Here is a 20,785-nt window from a genome sequence, read left to right as displayed (position 1 = left end):
GTGTTGTTCGAGGGTCAAATGATAATCTATGAACAATAAAACGTAATTGTCATGGGCTTCAGGTGCTAATTAGTCTCATACATTGTTACACCAACCTTGCTATTAAAGTAATTTTTTATCAAAGTGTAAAACACGAAGGACATATCCATTGTTTCTTTTATAAGTTTAGTAACCTTTTTAAATTTGGAATTAGTTTATGTATTTTTTTTTTATTACAATAATGTGTTTAAGATATTGCAAGAAGACTATTTTTGTCTTGAACATATCTTATTTATGAAAAGAGTGTTATGAATGGGTAACCCCGTTAACCAAAATGGAGCCTGCAGTTTTTATGAGTAGGTATATCGCTAGGTGGCCATACTGATGACCTATTGAGGCTTAGGTATGTTTAGCCCTGTACTTGTTAGGATCTTTAGGTGCCTACTTTTTTACATTTTTTTTACGTCACAATGCGAAGACGCCTTCGAGCTGGTTTTCAAATTCCTATTCTAATACCTATGTAGCTTTACACACACATACACCATTAATATATTGTATAATATTTACGAAAGTGAATTAAGTTACGAAATTAATAAAAAAAAAGTTTTCATACGCTACGAAAATTTTAACAATTTCAACTGAAAAGGTTAAATTGATTTATAATTAAAATAAATGTGATGACAAAAACTATATTAAAAATTAACTATTAAGATTTTTTTCTCGATCGAGGTTTTTTAAATTCCATTTTTAAGAATTTGTTTTAGTCTTGGCTTTAATTGTAAGAGTTTTGGGGCAAGATTAAGATAGGCAGGGTTTCAATTGCTGTGTTAACCTAAAAACAGGGTAATAGCAATTTGTTTTTGTCCTTGATTGAGATTCTTGCTGAGCCACATTATCATAATGCCTCTGTTTACTTAGATTAACTTGATTTAGTTGCTAGTTCGTACTACATGGGTTCGAATACCAAGTACCATAAAAAAGTCTTGCCTGTAGCTCTAACGTCAGAATTAAAAAAGGTGCTATTTTAAAACTAAAAAAATATCTGTCAAATTAAAATAATTTAAAGGCGCTAGAAATATTCTAACAAAATGTTAAAGTATATAAGATGTCTTGGCTGCTCATTCTTAAGATTGTATACAGTTGTTTTATTAAAAGAGATTTAGTTTTTCCTAGATGCGATTTAACCTGTCGACATCCTGTCTTCCAGTCTTGCGAATCAGTGATACGTGATCAGATTAAACTATTTGTCTTAGATGAGTAACAATAAATATGATCAACTTCCTCTTGTTATTGTCTGCCAGGAAATCATTAGTACATTTTATGAATTTACCGATTTAAAGAATATAATCAACTGTGAAAGTCGTATTCTTGTCTCAGCGATTTCCTCTGGGGACATATTCTAAAACTTTATACTATGAATGATCGTAATACTTCATTCGGAATTATAAAACATAATTTATTAATAAAACATTCAGCAATTTGTACAGAGCTAGAAATATTTCTACTTTTAAAAAGGTGTGAGAGTATAATTATTTATAGGTATGTACATATTTAGCTTTAGCATATTTTGAAAGGTTCTCTATTTAATGCTTCTGTGTGTGACCGAGCCGAGATGGCAAATTTCTAACCAAAAGAGTGATGATGATGATGAAGATGAAGATGATCGCGTGTTAAAACTGAAGCCAAAACCACCGAATTGTCATAGGCTTAATTTGTGTTTATAATTCGTATCGTGCTTGGCGGGGAAAGAAATCATAACGAGGAAACCTTCATGTGTCTAATTACAATGAAATTCTGCCAAAAAATGTGTACCCACAAATCCGCATTGGAGCAGCGTGGTCGAAATAGTTTCATAACTTCTTCTCAGAGAGCTAAAGCCCACCAGTGAGATTAAATAAGCTATTTTGAAATAGAAATTAAAAAAAAAATGTTGTCATTCTTAGCACAGCCACAAACGATGTCACCAAGATTCTGTTAAAATATTTGTGTCATCTTACTCAAAATTTTCTGAATTTATTACATGTCCTTTATCATCGTTTCAAAGACGCAAATTGAAAGCTAAAGACGGTAATTGAGGGGAAGAGGGGTTAATGTCCCTTTTTGAAGTGGCTGATGGATCACGTCATTGAAAGCGAAATATTCCGTTTCAATTTCTGTCGATTGTAGTGATTGGAAATTCTATCTGTTGATATTATATTAGCAGAACTAACGATCTTTTTAATAGTATTAACAAAGAAAATTTCAAAATAATTGTGGGTTAAAAATTTAAAGCAACATTTAAGATTACATAATCTCATTACAACAAAAATAAGTTTTATTAATTTTTAGGTGTAATAGTTTATACTATTAAAAAGTTATTTCTTCTCAAATAATGTAATACTTTGTGTGACTTTAGTCTTTGATGTATTTTTTCTACTGTTTGGATATGCCTGCATGTTTTTATAAGCACATCGCAAAATTGGAGTACGTCAAAGTCTAGAACATTCTTAATATATATGTCGACAGCTGTCCCGTTTTGATATAATCCTTTCCATTTCCGATGTCATTTGCACATATCTACTTACGTAGATTTATACAATCGAACCGATGGCATCAGAATGGCAATCATTTCTGAGCAATCGTTTCCCTTCTCACAAACGAATTGTTCTCGAACCAATTTCGCGTTATGAAAAGAAGCATTTGCTTATTGCTCGCACTTTCCTTTTTGTCGTTTTTCGAACATCTGTCTTCATCACAGATTTGAATGAATGAGTGCATATTACTACTTTTACTTGTCGGTTTATATTAAAGCCCCTTATTGAAATGATTTAAGTCTAGTGACGATGGCGCAGTATCATGGATCTTAGCTGAAGGAGTTAAGAGAAACAATATTGAATTACTTGTGTTATTATGCAACTACATGACTGACAGACGTATTAGTATTGAATGTCCTGCAATGCTAATTATAAATAACAAATAGATACATAAAATAAAATATCTGGGCCGTCAATTGATGTACCTGAGCGTTGTATTTGATTTTTTAATTTATGTATCTTTTATTCGAAAGTTCTTTTTTCAAATATTCATTTGTTTAAAAATATATTGATTCATTATTTGATACGTGTATATACTTAAACATATTTAAAATGCAAATTCAAATCGAAATACATCTCTATATTCTATTCGGCATTTAATCAAATCTTAATGCTTTGGCCTTACATGATCCTAAAACCTGCCTGGCTTGTCGTTAATCGTGATGTTTGCTCGTAAGTTATTTGCATGTCAACCCCTCACCTATCGGCTTAGTAATCGCGGTGGCATTCATCTAGCCTAACCCTTGGTGACACAATGACCCATCGAAGTGAACGCTTGACAGGTAACTCTCGTTATATTTTATGTTACCGCTGATAACGCTGGGGTTATATTTTATAGTTTGTTTATATAACAATTTATATAAAAAAAGAGAACTGAGTTTAAAAAAGGAAAAGATTAAATCAGCACACCAAAAAAGTACAAAAACAACTTAGATAGGTACAATTATATAAAATCATAAAATTGTATTGGTTTGTCTTCGTGTAAGACAACGAAGAACGTTGAACGAGTCGATTGGTTTTAATAGTTAAATCATAGTTTATTAAAATCCTCCCTCAGTATCCCTTAACATTACCAAACTTATCTTGTAACTTTTATATAGATATTATGTTTTAATTGTTACAATCATGAAATTATGTATATCATTAAAAAAAAAAAGTTTCCGATTTATTTTCTGCTGTTACCGCCGAATTATAAATAATTTAAAATACCCTATTGGGTACTAACTATTGTTAGCATCACGCGTTGTCTATGAATATTTTTTCAAAACTCCAATTCAGAGAGTGAATGAAAGAGCTGAAACTATTAGTAGGTTCCGCTCGTTTGAGTAGAATGTTGTGTAAACCTAGCTTTATAGACGTAATAACTCCCGCTTATAATGTGTATATATCTTAATGCTATAATCGGTTCGATCTACATGAAGCTTGGCTGAGCGTGAAGTAAGACCGTTCCGCGTTGCTGAGCCCAGACGACTTTTCCCACTGTCGCTAGTGATTTCTGTAATGAGTACTCCCCTAAAGACATGCATGGTTGCCACTAATTTATTTCTATAGGCAGATAATATTATAATTTCATTTAACACATTACCTAAACATACCTTTAAAATATTTACAACTTAAAATATTGATACGAATATTCCTGTGCTTGAATTTATTCTACAATTAAAAAAAAAACCGCGTATGTATGTATTATTTTGTAAGTAATATTATAGATCGTATTGACATTGGCGTAACGTAGTTCTGCTTTAGATTCTAATAATATTAAATTAAACAAAAAAAAAAATAGTGCCCCTTGAATTTAACAACGATAAAGCGTAAAGAAATGCATGTTTTAAGACAAACCAATTTGCGTACCAACTAGTTATAATCATTATTTATTGCTTCTAAGATTATTGATAAAAAACTTTATTAAACTTGCACTTACCCAACACTCTTATCCAAATAATAACATAACAATTTATCGCTCTAATAAATTGTTCATGTGTTATACATATTGTACAAAAGCATTACAGCAATCTTACTATCATATATCTAACCAGACCATTACAAAGATAGACGAAGACGTAAAAGAAGAAAAAGAGAGCCTAGTGCGTGGGTATGGGAACGTTCACACGTGCTTGTCTACGATGTCAACCAGTAGGGCTAATGCCGAGCACACTACCGAGAGTACGTGAAACAAAAAGGCAAATTATAACATAATATTGTTCTATTTTCAAAATCCAGACGATTCGATTTTCGAATATTCAAATTTGTTTTCAACCATATTATAAAATTATAGAATATTTACTCATTTTTGAATTGTTCTTTTTCGTTTAAGCGTCATGTCAAAAATAATTGGTAAAATTTTAATGAAATAAGTTGTTTTTGTATGATTAAGCTTAACAACTGGTATGTTTTATTCACTATCACGTCGGGTGCTGTAAATATAACAATGCAAGCAGTTATGAAAAGTACCCGATGGGAAATAAGGACTCCGTAATATGCCTACGAAAATTAAGTGGACGAGACAGTGGACATAAGGTCAAAAACGGATAGCGATTTCATCAAACTTTATAAAATATTTTAAAAACTTTATAGAAAAGTTAGTTTTTAAAAGACATTTTAATGTTTTTTTTTTTACTATTATTATTAGTCATACACGATCAAGGAGGCCACAAGATAAGCGATCTCTTTCTACCTACGTACACAATCATTTCAAGAGGGAGGTAATAGCTAATCCTAATATTGTAACTACGTTGCGAACAATGAGATCTAAGTTGTTTTGAAGCTTGAGACTATAATTACAGTGGCCCACTCCTCCCTTTCAAACACATCAGTTGTTTCTATATTAATAATTCATATATACATTAAGCTAGTAACGGATATCAATTTTAATGTAAATCAGTTGTATTAACGATAACATTTTATGAAAGTTATATTATTAAATTTTATTTAAAATAAATTATAATTTGCTTTATTTTAACACCTTCAACGAGTATTAATTTTCTAAATGCGATTAAATCGCTACCGCTTATGCATCATAATCGCATTCTAATTAACTCGTCTAATATTGTTGGCTAACAACTAAGGTCACAACAACATTGTGTGAAATCCGCTGTGAAGTTGTCCGCTTATCTATGATACTTTAACGGAAAGGATTTAAAGACATTTGTTAAATAATTGCAGTACGGAACCGCACTGATTTATCGCATGAAGTATTCCGGAAGGCCAATACATAAAAGGGCAACGACACCGACGTGACATACGCACGTCCACTATGCGATGTCAAGGGGAACGTGATCAAGTACTTGTCTGGTTTTAATTTTTTATCAATGTTAAAAATATGTCCGGAAAAATGTTCCGCAAAGGAACGTCCCAGTTGGCACCGAGAGCGCCTTCATTGCTCTCCGGTCAGACGGCGCGGCGCGCAAAATGTCAAGGCATGGCTTGCGTAACCGTATTTGTTTCCTTTTTGCATTATTTCATGCTTGAAGAAAGTGCGTTAGTCACACTGACAATTAAATTTTAAATAAAATTCGACCCACATATGATTTTGTATAGCTCAAAAATGTAACTTAGACTCTACTTATACTTTTCTTTGTAAAATTGGAAATATTATAGCAGGTTTCAAAGAACGAATTTAAAATTCAATGGCGCAAGCTCTTGGTCGATCCCTACTCGGAACGGATTTTCAATACATTATATGCGCTTATGCTAACATAGATGCTGAATGCTTTTCATTGTACTATGAATATCATTTCGCTCGTATAGGAAATATTTATATAAAAAATATTTTCTTCATTAATATTTTATACTCACAATGGTTATAAATGCAATAACTTTATCATCGTTACTTATTAATATAATATGTGTACTTTTAAATCAAGTGAACGGTAAGGGTTACAAGAATCAGATAATATATACGTCAAGGTTTTATTTTGATGTTATTAATAATTGTAATTAATGGTTTTTTTCTTACCTTGCCAAGGAAGAACCGCCTGTAATATTTGGCGGTGTCGTCGGTATCAATATTATGTCTTCGAGAATTCTGGCGTGGGGTTCCTGGCTGAGGACGCTGCTCACTCTCCTCGTCCGAAGAGTTCTCTTCCACTCCATCCACCCAGTAACCACCGTTTGGTGGCTGAACTATGGTTGGAGGAGTTCCTGAAAAACATAATTAAATTAGTATAACATGCGTGCTATTGAATCACACCGCAGAAAATAAACATTACATTAAATCATTATTTTTTTTTGTAAAATATTAGTAGTTTTAAAGAGTAGTTGATCATTTATTAAAAATAAGAAATTATTTTGACCAATCCCGTCTAAGAACGTGAGACAACAGCACACTCACGTAAAAAATCTTAACTAAACCGTCGTGTAAATTATTATCCCACTTTGTATAAACTATATCATGATATTATATTAAATATATCATTGTTCATCACGTTGTAATAAAGTTATCTAAATCCCATACACAGGGTTATCTTAATTTCTATGCAAATAAAAAGCAATGAATACTAAAATTGCAATAAACGAGCGAAAAGCAAAAAATTCAAACCCATCCATGCGTGTCGGCTAGCAAAATTTGTGTCACGAGCACAAATAAATTCAACAAACGTAATATTCTCAGCACGTTTGATGTTGGTACGAAAAAAGAGTGGGAAAAAAGGGATGTAAACCATGAAACCGCATCTAATTTCGAATAAGGCTACATTCTAGTCTAGACCGCCTTTGTTGGAGATATTTTTACAAGGCTTTCAATAGTCGTACGTCCTGTGGGATGCTATTGTTCCCTATGTCCCTTATATAAACCCGATCCGTTCGTCAGTTGCATGTAAAATATTAGGTATATTATCCTACATTTTATTAAGCGGATCCATAAATTGTGACAGAATAATGAAAATTGTTAATATTTTGTAACATCGCAAAATTGTAAACATCGTTGGTTTAACGATAAATCAAAAACGATTGTAAACTGTCTAATAATTGTAAACGGAGCATTCGATTTTCAATGAAACGCATAAAATTCCGTTCGTTTGTAATCTTTAATATCACGTCATACGAAGACTACATATTCACACCGAAAACAGCGAAGACGTGATAGCGACACTCGTGAACAAACGGCGACCACCAAACGTATTCTGGATTTAAATCTAAAATTATAATAACATATCAACAGAAGTCATTGTCGGAGAGTTCAATTCAAACTTTGTGTTGTCAATTTGCAATCCTCAAATTTAATTTATGATGCTATCTGACAATAACATGCAGGCATGTTAAAATAAATTCAATTATAAATAAGTACAAAGACACGGACGCACGTCTGTAAATTATAACAATAACAAAAAATAATAATACATAGGTTAGGTTAGTCTTTATAATTCAACTCAAATTGGTCAGTAATAAAAAAACATTAAACGCCTTTCGTTTTGGACGGGTTATAATCTAGCTAGATTTAGTATAAACCATCGCTGCTAACGATGTAATCAATAAGTTAAGTTTATATCATTTGTAAATGATGTTTGTGGCGTGATAAATTCAAATATATTTCTTAATATGCTAATGCATGACTAAACAAACTTTTTCGTATCACTTTGTTCGTTAAACTCACAATACTTGTAACCCTAACGTGTCAAAGGCATACTCTGTACGGCTTCCCTTTATTTACCCCTCCATCACAGGTTGCGGGTTGATGATTCATAATTTGTAACTGGATGGAACGCACTTCAATTTAATTTTTAATCTAAACACGCATAACATTTAACTAGCTACCTACTTTTGTAAGTTGTTTTTTTTTTAAGTTTAACTACGTCCACGGGCTCACAGTTGCCCGTGCCTTTTTCACTTTTTAGTTTTAGTTAGGTTGTGGCGGTTTACAATTTTTCTTATTTACTAAACATCAACGGATCTTCGCTGTAGCTGGAGCCAGTCGTCTTCCTTGTAAGACATGGCCCCCACTGACTTAAGTTTATTTTTAATGCCATATATTATTTTAAATATTGACTTTTGACTTTGTAAGGGTAAAGATTAAGTAAAAAAAAATATATTGGCAAATATAAAGATGTGTGAAGTAAAGCATGAAAATATTTCCACATAAGAAGGAATATACAACTAATGTCACCCTAGTTGATAAACATATCTTGCTATTCACCTACTTTTCTAATAAAAATAAGATAAAAAAATGGTTAAGTAATTAACACGCAAGACATCATTTGTTTAAAGGACTTTGCTACCCTTTAAAAGTAATCATGACACTGAAATGACATAAAATCGGTCATCTGTAAATGAAGCTACCATAAAAAGTATCTATAAATAAACCCATGGCGACCCGACGTAAACGGATCTCGACCACAAATATCGCTGAGTAAAAACAATAACTGTCTACAATCCACATACTCCTGCTGGGTGAAGAATATAATGACCGACATATGTATTTTATAGATAACTAAATTAGCCATAAAAGAGGTTTAACCTTTTATGTGTCTAACTAATGTTATTAATTCAAAAATTAGTTTGTTACGAGTTCATGTCTTCACTCAACCCATCATAAAATCTTGCGTGCACGTCGTCAGGGATAGTTACAAGGTCGCCTTAGACCTCATAATGTTTTGCTAAAAACGATTTTTGAAATATATTCGTACTTGAAAATTTATAAAAAAAATCTAAGTCCTTTAAACAAGATAAAACATCCTACTGACATTCGAGAACTATGCTTTGACAACACTTTGATAATTACAAACCGAGATCTCCCGAGATATCTAGCCGCCACGTAATTTAATTATGGTTTTAATGAACTAACTAACGTAATAGACTCGCAGACTTTAGTACGTCCAGTTTTCTTGTAAGAATATATCCAACAAAGATAGACATACCTACTCTATAATATCTATAATTTTAAATAGTTTATAGGCACACTTACAGTAAAATTATCGAATACTACTGTTGTTATTGCGAATACTACACGTTACAAACGAGAATACAGTAATGATAGTAAAACTATAGGAAGTATAGAGGTGATAATCTAATGTGTGTTTGCGTGTGTGTGTGTGCGTGCGTTTGCCATAATATATTTTTAAATGAGGTTTCAGTTTAGCTCTAAATATTAATGGAATTAGATTATAAATAATTTTGATACTTTTATTTATACAAATAGTGATTGATGGTGGTTTGAAATAATTATTGCCGTAGCTCACGATATTTTCATGGCAAGCATTTTAAAAAACAAATTAGAACACTTTCACACTTACTAATGTTGAGAATATTACTTAAACTTTCTACTTGTAAATGGTTAACAGCAGTACTGAAAGTTATTTCGAACAATGGATCTTTGGAATCTGTTAAATGGAAAGTCGAATTTTATGGTCGAAATCTACGCATTTTAGTAAATTTAAGAAAATTTTTATCATCATTATTTTCATCAATTGTTTATAATTTAACATTGTTACGGGTTTTTATTGTACTTTATTTATTATTGATTAAACTCTTGACCTTATAACAATGTATAGTCGTGCGTTAGTTTTAGGTATTTTGTTTCAATTGCGAGGCAGATCACGAATTCATTTTATCAAATTTTATTCATCGCAAACACGACTGAAGCATAAAATATTTTATTTCGTGACGTGCCCCTAATCATTCTTATTTTTATTTACTATGTTAACTAATTAAAGAAGTTAAATAAATTTAAGGAGTATAAAAACGCAAATTGTTTTTCAAATTTGTAAAATTACAGTAACATAACGGTAACAAGTCTAATTAAGTTGTGAAATGTTCTTCAAGTTCGTTATTATTTTATGTTTAAGAGGATTTTCTTTTTCGATTTTTTTTGTTAGTAATGTTCTTTTTTGAAACAGTCCGAAGGTTTAGGGTTCAAACCTGTAACTTAAACTTTGCTTAGCGGTATTTTTTACAATTTGATTCGTTAACTACTACATTGAAAAGTTCATCAGGCAAAAGTATGAATTTTACTAAGTTTCATAAATATTTTCTCTACTGAAATAGTTTATCAAATATGGGTATAAAATATTTCAACCTACCTGGTTTAGCCAAAGTTTCCTCCAACAACAGCCGACTGGCTTGACAAGCTGCAGCCACTCTGCGTTGGACAGCTGCTGCGCCAGGCGAGGGTGGTGGTCCATGTGGTGCTGGCACCCTGCCTTCAGCGTACGAATGCCTCTCCCCCACATTGGAACCAGTTGTTGCGCCAACTGACACAGACCGACGGTTCTCGTTTCGTGAGACCTTGAAACAAAGATTCCATTTAAATTTTAATCATGAAGAACTTTATAAATATGTCACATTATTTAATATAACAATTAATAGTTAAATATATTTGATCAGTGCGAGCTTTATGGTTTCCAATGAAAAGAAAAATAAAACAAAATCATCCACCAGCCGGGACAGGGTTATCGTAAGATATATATGTATAATTACTAATTAATGCCTCATAATTCGTATTGCGATGGACTAACAATCGACCAGCGTGCGCGAAGTGGGCTAGCAGTCGGGCGCTCAAGTCAGCAAACCATAATTGTAGTGTTTTTGAACTGTCCCAATCATAAGATGGCATAAAAGTAAGCAACGATGGTCTTTTTGATTACTGTTATATTTATTTCATTTTTATGAAATAGTATAATGGGCAAATGGGCCATCTGATGGAAAGTGGTCATCATCGCCCATAGACATTGGCGCCGTAATATTAACTTTTTCTTACAACACCAATGCGCGACCAACCTTGGGAACTAGGATGTTATGTCTCCTGTTTAAACCTGTCTCAATGGACGTAGTTTCTCAAAAAGGATCCAACCCACAACCTGATCGAAAATGAGTTAAGTATACCACAGGAGTCCGTAAAGGTCGATATTTTCGAGCAGATAAACTTATTTGTATGAAATATGGTACATTTATACAAACAAGCACAACTATAAGCAAATACAGGTAAAACTTTAAACTTGAATAACTCAGAAGTAACATTTTGTGGGTTGGATACTTTTAGAGAAACTACGTCCAGTTATCTCTCAGAATTTCATATTTATTGTTCAATTGTCATAATTATTCATATTTTTCGATATATTTATGATTTACCTTTAGTTAAAAACTAAATCGTATACATTTTATGATACGTACTTTTTAGTTTAATAATATCCCATCACGAACCCTAATTGACTTTGCTCATTCAAGAACGAAATGAATGAATTAACCTCAGTCAGAGAGATCAAAGACAGATCGACTGGATTGATCCTAAAAATGGAACGCAATATTAGTTATTCAAGCGAAGTCTCACGAACTATTTGTTGTTTTTGGAAGATCAGGAAATAGTTAATCTTATGTACACTAGGCGACCCAAGTAAGCGTGACATACGTAGTTCGTTGACCGTGGGATCCTATTATTGCGGTAACAATATCGGTGTGCGCAAATCGCTTCCGAGTATAACTATTTAAAACGGTTTAAGACTCTGGGCGATTGTTCACATCGTCATTTTGTTAGACGACAAGAAAATTGAATTTCGAACAGTTAACGTTTTATTTGCGTCGAAACTTGACGGTTGACTGGCCTTTGTGGTAACAAAAGCGACCTGATTTTGTTCGAAATCAATTTGTAGGGTAAAATATACAGCCCACTAAATCTTTAGTGGACTAGAAAAACCATCAAAAGTTAACCGTTGGAAGCTGACGGAAGCATTAGTGGAAGCGTTGACAGCAACTCGAAACAACAAGTAGCGTGGAAAACGTAAGACCATTTTCACTTTGATCAAATTAATACAACGTCAGGAAACGAATGTTTACTTCGACCGCAAAACTTCTGAAATCTTATACTTTGAGTTTCTATTTAAATTGAAATCAACTTAACAATGAAATAAAAAGTAACGTTTGAGTCTGGGCTTTAATAAACATTCTTATTTAATAAATGACAGTACAAACATCTGATGGATTACATTGCCAATCCTACCCTTACCAAGTACCAATATAATAACAATTAAACTGGCAATCATTCACCCTTTAAACCGGAACAGTAATACCAGTTAGCGCTCTTTTGTGGTAAGGTAATTGATAAGTCAGTGATGCCCACGCAGGTAAGCTTGCACGAAGCCCTGCCATTGCGTGAAAATACTAATAATTAATAAATAATTAAAAAAAACATAAATGAACTACGATATCTATTTCATTGTATGATACGGCCAATCATGTTCGAAATTTAAATTTTTAAACAATGTTTTTAGTTATAAGAACATATTCGACGTAATTTAAATCGCAGATCGCATTTAGTTTAACTTACAACCCCACACAATATTCTATTTTTGAATGACTATTTATTTTCGTTTACTAAACTCCAAGCCATAAATAGTGACACAATTTAAAAGTTCTGTCTTTCCCAATGATTGTCGTTATACACGAAATGGCACAGAAAGAGTCGTGTTCGGGTAATATAATTTCATATTAAGAACGCTTTGATGCACGGAAGTTTTAACATTAGTAAAAATATATTTTTCTATATTAAACGCGATGTTTCTTGAAGTTTAGAAAACATTTCAAATATTTACTGCACTTATTTTAGTATAAATTTATTTTCGTTTTGAGAAATAGAAAATACAAGTATCCAACATATTCAACCTACGTAGCAAGTTTAAATGAAATTATTTCAATAGTTTTGTGCGTGATCGAGTAATAATAAGCAAACACTAGCTGTCATTTATATTAATAAGATAAAAAAGTTAAATCATTACACGTCGTTATTGTGCGGATTTTAAGTATCAAATAACTTTACATCTAAGGTTTCCGTTTGCTCGGTATTTACAATACTAATACCCATTACAACTGTTATTCATATATGTGTTAGCTGTATGTTTGCATTTTAACATGGAATCATTCATTTCATGATTTATGATTAAACCCGTTAGGATTTTTAATAATATTTTTTTAATAAGAGTTTTTATCATCCAGGGGCATGAAAAAAGCAACTTTGAATCATCATTTTACAGAATTGTGTTAAATGTAAAGCTACCACAGATTCGAAATTTAGACAAGAAAAATCGGCAAAAAAATCAATAGTATACACAATTAAGTAAATGAAATAAAATAAAATTTATAGATATACTTAATTTTTTAAATATCGAATCGAATGAAGATAAAACGATTCAATTTATGAATCTGCAAAAGAACGCAACTGTAAGTAAAGAGTCTTAAGCTTCAAAATTATAAATAGACAGCCCTCTTTTGTAAAATAAAAACAGATATGTTTTTAAGAAATGTATGTGTGCGTGTATGTTTGGGTGTGTGGGTGTGTGTGTATGTTTGCATTGTTTTTTCATTTATATTAAATCAACAAAAAATACTATTGACGTCGGAACCTATATCACTCAACGAGCATTATAAATAACTTAAGCACTTGAAATTTACAGTAAAAAAACAGTTCAAACTGTGTACAATTCTAAAAGTGCGATCGCGCGTCGATTTTAATAAAATAGTTGTTAAATTGGAAGCGATTTGACCCACCTGCCATCATTTCCAATCAAAAATATATTAAATAAATTTTGTGACCTTTCAACTACCACGTCATCCGAACCTGTCGTAAAGACATAAAAACACAAGTTGATATAATTTTGATATCGCATTTAAACTATTATTTTTTCATTTTGATTTGAAAGGCAAAGCAGTATAAAATGATTAGCAATCGTGCAACCTCTTCGAGTAAATACCTTAGCATATAAACGCTAACGTAATTAATGTCAGCACCGGAATGAACGGCGCGTATACATAGTCGTCTTGTCAACTCATTAAAACTCCGGGGCAAATTTTAATAAACTAAACTTAGACTCCTAAATTTCAAGTGTGTCAAGAAAATGTATGGAATGAACAGGAAAGATATTCTGAGTTTATTATTATTCACTTATTTAGGTGTCATATACAATCTATACTAATATTATAAACGCGAAAGTAACCCTGTCTGTCTATCTTTTACTATTTCACGGATAAACCGGATTTAATCATGTTTAGTATCAAGGAAGCTTTAATTCCAAGTCTTTATGCGAAACACCCAACGACCAACCCCTAAAACGTTGATAAATGATTATCAACGTTTGAACGTTATGAAATTAATAAACTTTAAACATTTCGATAAATGATTTCACAAATTAATTACCGAGATAATATTAAACAGAGATATATACTAATATCCATTTATATATGATATACGTACATGAGCAAGTTAGCCAAACTAAATTACGTTTGATCAAGAGTGCTAAATGTGAATTTAATATTCCTTTAACCAAAACTTTCTATATTTACTTATCCGTTCACCTTTGAACATAAATTGTATTTAATTGCGTACAATGGGGTAAATTATGAATGGCTTTTGATATGAAATTATTTTATTGGTTAGATTAATTGACAGGGCAACGCAGCAGTTTTTCTTCTCCGCTCCGTACGCTACGAAGCAAAACTTTAGCTAAAAAAAACGGTCCAAAATCACTGGACCTTACATTATTTCTATCCGCTTGTTCATACAACGTGTAGTCCGAATTTATTTTCAAGCTACTTTTATTTACAAAAAAAATAAGGAAAAGTTATCTTCGGAGCTTACTGTTTGAAGAGTTAGGTAAGTTATATCATCTGAACCTACTAAGTTTCAGGCTGTTCATATGTCATTGCTGGCTGGGCGAAGGCCTCCCTCTCTTGAATGAGGTTTGGAGCTTCCCACTACGCTGTTCCAATGCGGGTTGGTGGATACACATGTGGCAGAATATCTATGAAATTTGACAAATGCAGGTTTCCTCACAATGTTTTCAATATGAAAATTCAATGTGCTTTCCCTGGTATATTGTATCTTTGTACTTTTTTAAATATGATCTTTCTCACAATAAAAAAAATATATCTGTAACTTAAATTTATAAAGTGCCAGCCACATATCACGATGGTGATGCAAAACATACTCATTTTGGCGTATCAAAGATATATCATAGAATTTCTTGGTGACTGTCATCTACACCACTGTCTATATAGAAAACTCTAGTAACACTCAGTAACCATTTAAATTTCTTAATAAAGTTAACGAAAATTATACTCTCTTTCTTAACACCTATTTTCTTATATACAATAATTATCCTTATCTATTAATGATTTTCTGTAAACGCAGTAGATGAAAATGTTTATTTAATGTACTAAATATCTAACGAACGTACAACACGACTTTTCATTCCCCTTTGTGTTTGAATTAAGTTGAAATGAGACGTCACTTGCTGCTGAAACATGAAACCACGACGCCTCATGAAACGCAATATTCAAATGAAAATGAATAAAACAGAATACAAACAGGTGATACAGTTTTAAATGATTTTAAACTAAAACTAATTCATGCTGCGGCTTTACACGCGCGAAATCTATAAAACTTTACCTGTAGCACACAAATCGTCACCCAACATTATACGCCCCTGATAGGTGAATTAATAACCTATAAATATTAATGTTAAAGTTCTTTCCCTGGACTCAAACTATCTCTATACCAAATTTCATCTAAATCAGTTCAGCGATTTAAGCATTCTTCTCGCATTTATAGTATTAGTATAGGTAATATTTTGTGCATGGTAGTTTTATATGATCCATCATTATTACGTCATAACGTATTCATCATATATTTGCTCCTTTATGACGTAATCACCCATTTACCTTGAGTGAATTTCAAGATCTTAAAAGATTTTTATGAATCGATCCCATGTATTTAGATACATAATTATATACATGAGGCAAAAATCTTGAATGTAATTTGACTTAAATAACACGGTTTAAAGTTATGCAATATTTATGAAATGTTTTTTTAATAATTTATTTGTTACACATATTCATTGTATTTTCGACGAATTAACGATTGCTTGTAAGGTCTCTCTTTACGTTCAATTGTTATTTTTTACATATACCTTTATCTCATTATAATTTGTCTAAAATACAGATAATCGTTATATTCAAAAATCAAATATATACATTTTCAATAAATAGATCCTCGTTTCATTAGTACGAAATAGTATGAATTCTTTCATTGTTTTCATGAATATTTAAATAACCAATAAATGTTTTTTATACTTATGTATTTTATACAAAAATATACGTAAAAAAAACACTGTATTATGAAAGGACTCGCTTCACTAGTCATAAAATATGAAGTATACAAAATACAGGGTACTTTTATTGGCTATCGTTTTCAATAACTCTGAAGTACTCCACGTATCATTTTGCTGTTGAATATCGAAGTTTGTGCACCTGAGCGCAATTCTCAAAATGTTAAAAGTTGGAACATTCAATATAGAATAAACTAATATGAACGATATCGACACATGAAGGCACCGCACAAATCAAATATATGATTTTATTTTATGAAAGTACTTTTAGTATTGCACGTCATATTTGTGTGTATCTTAATTAGTGAATATTGACCTCTAAGTACTCTATTGTGATACGAGAAGAAAATTTATTGTGAAAAGTCGTGAAAAAAGCAACGGTTTTTTCGTCTTGATACTTAAATGGATAGTGTAAATGTATTCCAATATTAAAACAACCGTTTGAACCAGTTAAGTTCCTGAACTTTACTATAAAATACAATAATATTAAAACGAAATATATTTATAAATATCAATCAGTCTTTTGAAGAACATAAACATGAAATGATTCTAGACTTTGTAAATAAAAGATGAGTATAGTAAATTTCAAAGTGAAATGTCGCGAAATAATATTCAACGAAGGTGAGCGGAAGGAACGGCCAACGATTGGTTTGCGATGAAACGTAAATTGCCACGATATTACCAAGTTCACTCTGCACTGCAGGAAAACGATTGTTGGTACGTTTTCTACTGATAAAATAAAATAACCTTCGGATTTCAAATGAAACATAACAGACATAAATTTCTTATTTATAAGAGTTCTTTAAAGTGAAATTCTAAATATTTACCGTTAAATATTGTATTTATTTGGGCGGTTCGTTTATTGTACATAGTATACTAGTTGTCGCCTGCAGATTCGTTTGCGTTAAAGTGGCTGGTCGTCAGGTGTTAGAAATGAAAAAGAAGCCTTTCTTCAAGTTCAAACTTGAGTCATACTGAATGAATGAAAAACTACATTAAATTCAGTTCAATGGTTTGACAGTGAAAGAGCAAGACAGACAGACAGATTTACTTTTCCATTTATAATATTAGTAAAGATATTCTTTGATCGTTTTTTGTCTATAAGTTCTATTTTGATTCTGAACGCAGGTAAAGTTACGTCCACTGTATAATGTTTTATCATACCCAGAACTGGATTATACACCCAAACTAGTGCTTATCCATGATAATTAATCAGTTTCGTAAGCACGTGTTACGGTTTTAACAATAAATATAGCCATGTTATCTAACTCTAAACATTACGCGATAAATGATAAGGTGCAAACGTTTTTATAGCATATGCTATGGAACATTTATAGCATTTACAATTAATAGTAAAATATATATAAAAGGCGAAAAGATTTAAAAAAATAATAATTTATAAGCAAACATTATTTTATCTTTTATAAAGTTAATAGCAAAAAAAATATTTAAAATTCGAATATATATACATACTTTTTTCTAAATTATTTGTAAGCTAACATTAATTTTATCAGGACTTATGTTTCTTTATAATTAATTACAATTAATAGCAAAAAATATTTAAAATTCGATTCTTCATTTTAAAAAAGGAATTTATTAGCGATCATCAATGTTATCAAGATATACATGTGTCAATCAGAAGTCAAAGTATTCGTTTCTCTAGATAATAACACAATAGAGCATAGAACTCTTTGTGGAAACAATCTCATGTGAAAATACCTTAAACGCAATTAGATGAATATACTGTTTGAAACACAACTTCAAAATGTTGTTGCTTTGAGCTTTGTTTGGAAGTTTAATATACCTGCGTCACGTAGATTGCAAAACTATGCATACCTATAAAAAAATATAATTAGTGATTTATTTTTTGATATAACAAGCGAGATATAAATAATGTAGATAAAATAATTATACTGAAGTACTGTTATTAAGATCTTCGATTAAAAAAATCGTTCAACCAAAGCACTGATACCTACTATGTCCAAACATAATACCCATAATAAATCGTTCAATAAAACGCAACGATGCAATTTTCCACGTAACAAGTCCATTAAATAGCTGCAAAATTTTATTAATCACGGACGCAATTGAACGCTCAAAGTAGGACGACCCGTATTTTCTCATCTCCGAGGGACTCGGTTTGTGCCGGTATTGTTTTGCGACAAACATATCCGGATTCCAATCATAAATGCAGGTACGAAACGATATTAAATCATGAATATATTTTTTTTACAATTTAAGGTACTTAATTGTACAGTTACACAGTGCTATAATATGTACAATTCCACATGACAATATTTGGACGCTGTGTTTTTTCTATCCTTACTTATAATATTAAAAAGGTGAAAGTTTGTATATGTTACTGTAAAAGTTCGAACTAAGGTAAATCTTAAGATTTTCCAGTAAAACCTAAGATTTACCCATTATGAATGGTAAATGTCCATAAACTTTGGGATTCGAACTTTTACCATCATTCATATATATGGATGTTTGTTACTCTTTCAAGCAAAACCTACTGAATTGATTTTTAATGAAACTTTACAATAATATACCTTTTACATCAGAATAACGCATAGGCTATAAATTATAAAGATATTGTGGCGATAACTAGTAATTTATACGTGATTGTATAGTTTTATTTTTACATACGTGCCTACGACTTCGTGCGCGTTTGAATTTAAATTATTTGGACAACGCAGCGTAACTTTTGTATTAATTTATATATAATTCTACAATAAAAGCCGAAGTTATTCCTTATTACATCATCTATCTGTCAGTGAAAGTCTCGTCAAAATCTGTCCAGCCATTCCAGAGATTAGCCGGAACAAACAGACAGACAGACAAAAATTGTAAAAATGTTTTTTCGTATATATACCGTGTATATGCATTTAGTAATAAGTAGTTATTTTAGTATTACAAACAGATACATCAATTTTATTATATGTATAGATGACATTTATACCAAAACTAATTCGTTTAAAATTATGTAATTGACTAAATAAATTTCATATATTATAACATTTATTTTAAACTTATATTGAGTAAAGTCTTTGAAAAATCTACCTTTCCTGATACGATGAAATTCAATCCAATCAGTATTTCCAAGCTTTCCTAGTTGCGAGTAATTCTTACGACTACATGTTCAATTCTAATTCTAGATAAATCTTAAGTAACGTAAGATAAATGTTGAAGATCGAATGAAAATAACATTTCCAAATAAGGATACCTTCTGTTTTCATTCCGACATTAGCTTAACATTTATTCTAAATGACGTCTCCCTTTATCTTAAGATGCTCTGGGAGTACCGAGATACTTCGCCAAGCCTAATTTCTACATTTACAGATTGATATAAAGATATCTTATTCAACGAGATGTTTTTAAGATAACTCAACAACACAGGAACAGTCTAGCCTTTGTTTTGTTTTATAATAATACATTTAATATCAATCAGCACAATCCTACTAATGAACATAAAATGTTAAAGGTAACTGTAGTTCATTTGAATAATGATATTTTTAATTATAATCTTCACATAGAATAAAAAGTATGATATTCATAAACTGTAGACAGTAAAAATAAATATTATTCAACTGCAGCTAGAGTAACCGGAGAAAAGGAGAAGTCATTGACATAATTTCAGAGCGACTGAAAAACTTCCAGAAGTTACCATTGAAAGCCTCTGAGCGAAGAGTACTTTGGTAGACCCAGTAATTGCGTTTATCGGACCGGTAAATGAGCGCTGCAATCTTTAATCTATGAGGTTGTTTTTTTTTTAATTCAAGGTCGCATCAATGTGCGTGTATACTGTCATTCTTCCTTTATCTAATTGTACATTTGACCTTTTTGGAGTTACAAAAAAAATATATTTATAAAAAAAAATTGTAAAAAGATGTATCTAATTGTTAAACCTACGTTAGATTACGTGATTCAAATCCGGGCAAGCACCAACGAGTTTCCATGTGCCTAATATATGTACATAATTTAATGTACCTAGAAGAAAAACATGGTGAGGAAACCTACATGAGTCGGATGAAATTCTTCCACGTATATATCTCGAATTGAACTTCTTCCTAACGATGAAATAGGTGTGACGATTTACGATATGGCATGTTTTCCTTCATAAATTTAAAGTCATTTCGAATCTCAAAC

At 31.4% G+C, this 20,785-nt stretch overlaps 1 protein-coding gene across 7 annotated transcripts in view; it reads right to left on the bottom strand.

Moving 5' to 3' along the window:
- LOC125069689 (rap1 GTPase-activating protein 1) overlaps positions 1–20,785 on the bottom strand; it is a 264,762-nt gene that overhangs the window by 10,959 nt on the left and 233,018 nt on the right. For all 7 annotated transcript variants that reach the window (XM_047679224.1, XM_047679221.1, XM_047679225.1 and 4 more), the window contains 2 exons: positions 10,565–10,769; positions 6,508–6,692 (listed from right to left, as the gene is read on the bottom strand). In XM_047679224.1, the coding sequence (XP_047535180.1) occupies positions 6,508–6,692; positions 10,565–10,769 (390 nt within the window). The remainder of the gene's footprint in view (positions 1–6,507; positions 6,693–10,564; positions 10,770–20,785) is intronic.

Source organism: Vanessa atalanta, chromosome 16, assembly GCF_905147765.1.
Source record: "Vanessa atalanta chromosome 16, ilVanAtal1.2, whole genome shotgun sequence".
Taxonomy (NCBI): domain Eukaryota; kingdom Metazoa; phylum Arthropoda; class Insecta; order Lepidoptera; family Nymphalidae; genus Vanessa; species Vanessa atalanta.
The sequence above is the reverse complement of the archived record's forward strand: the minus strand, read 5'-3'. Positions and strand labels throughout refer to the sequence as shown.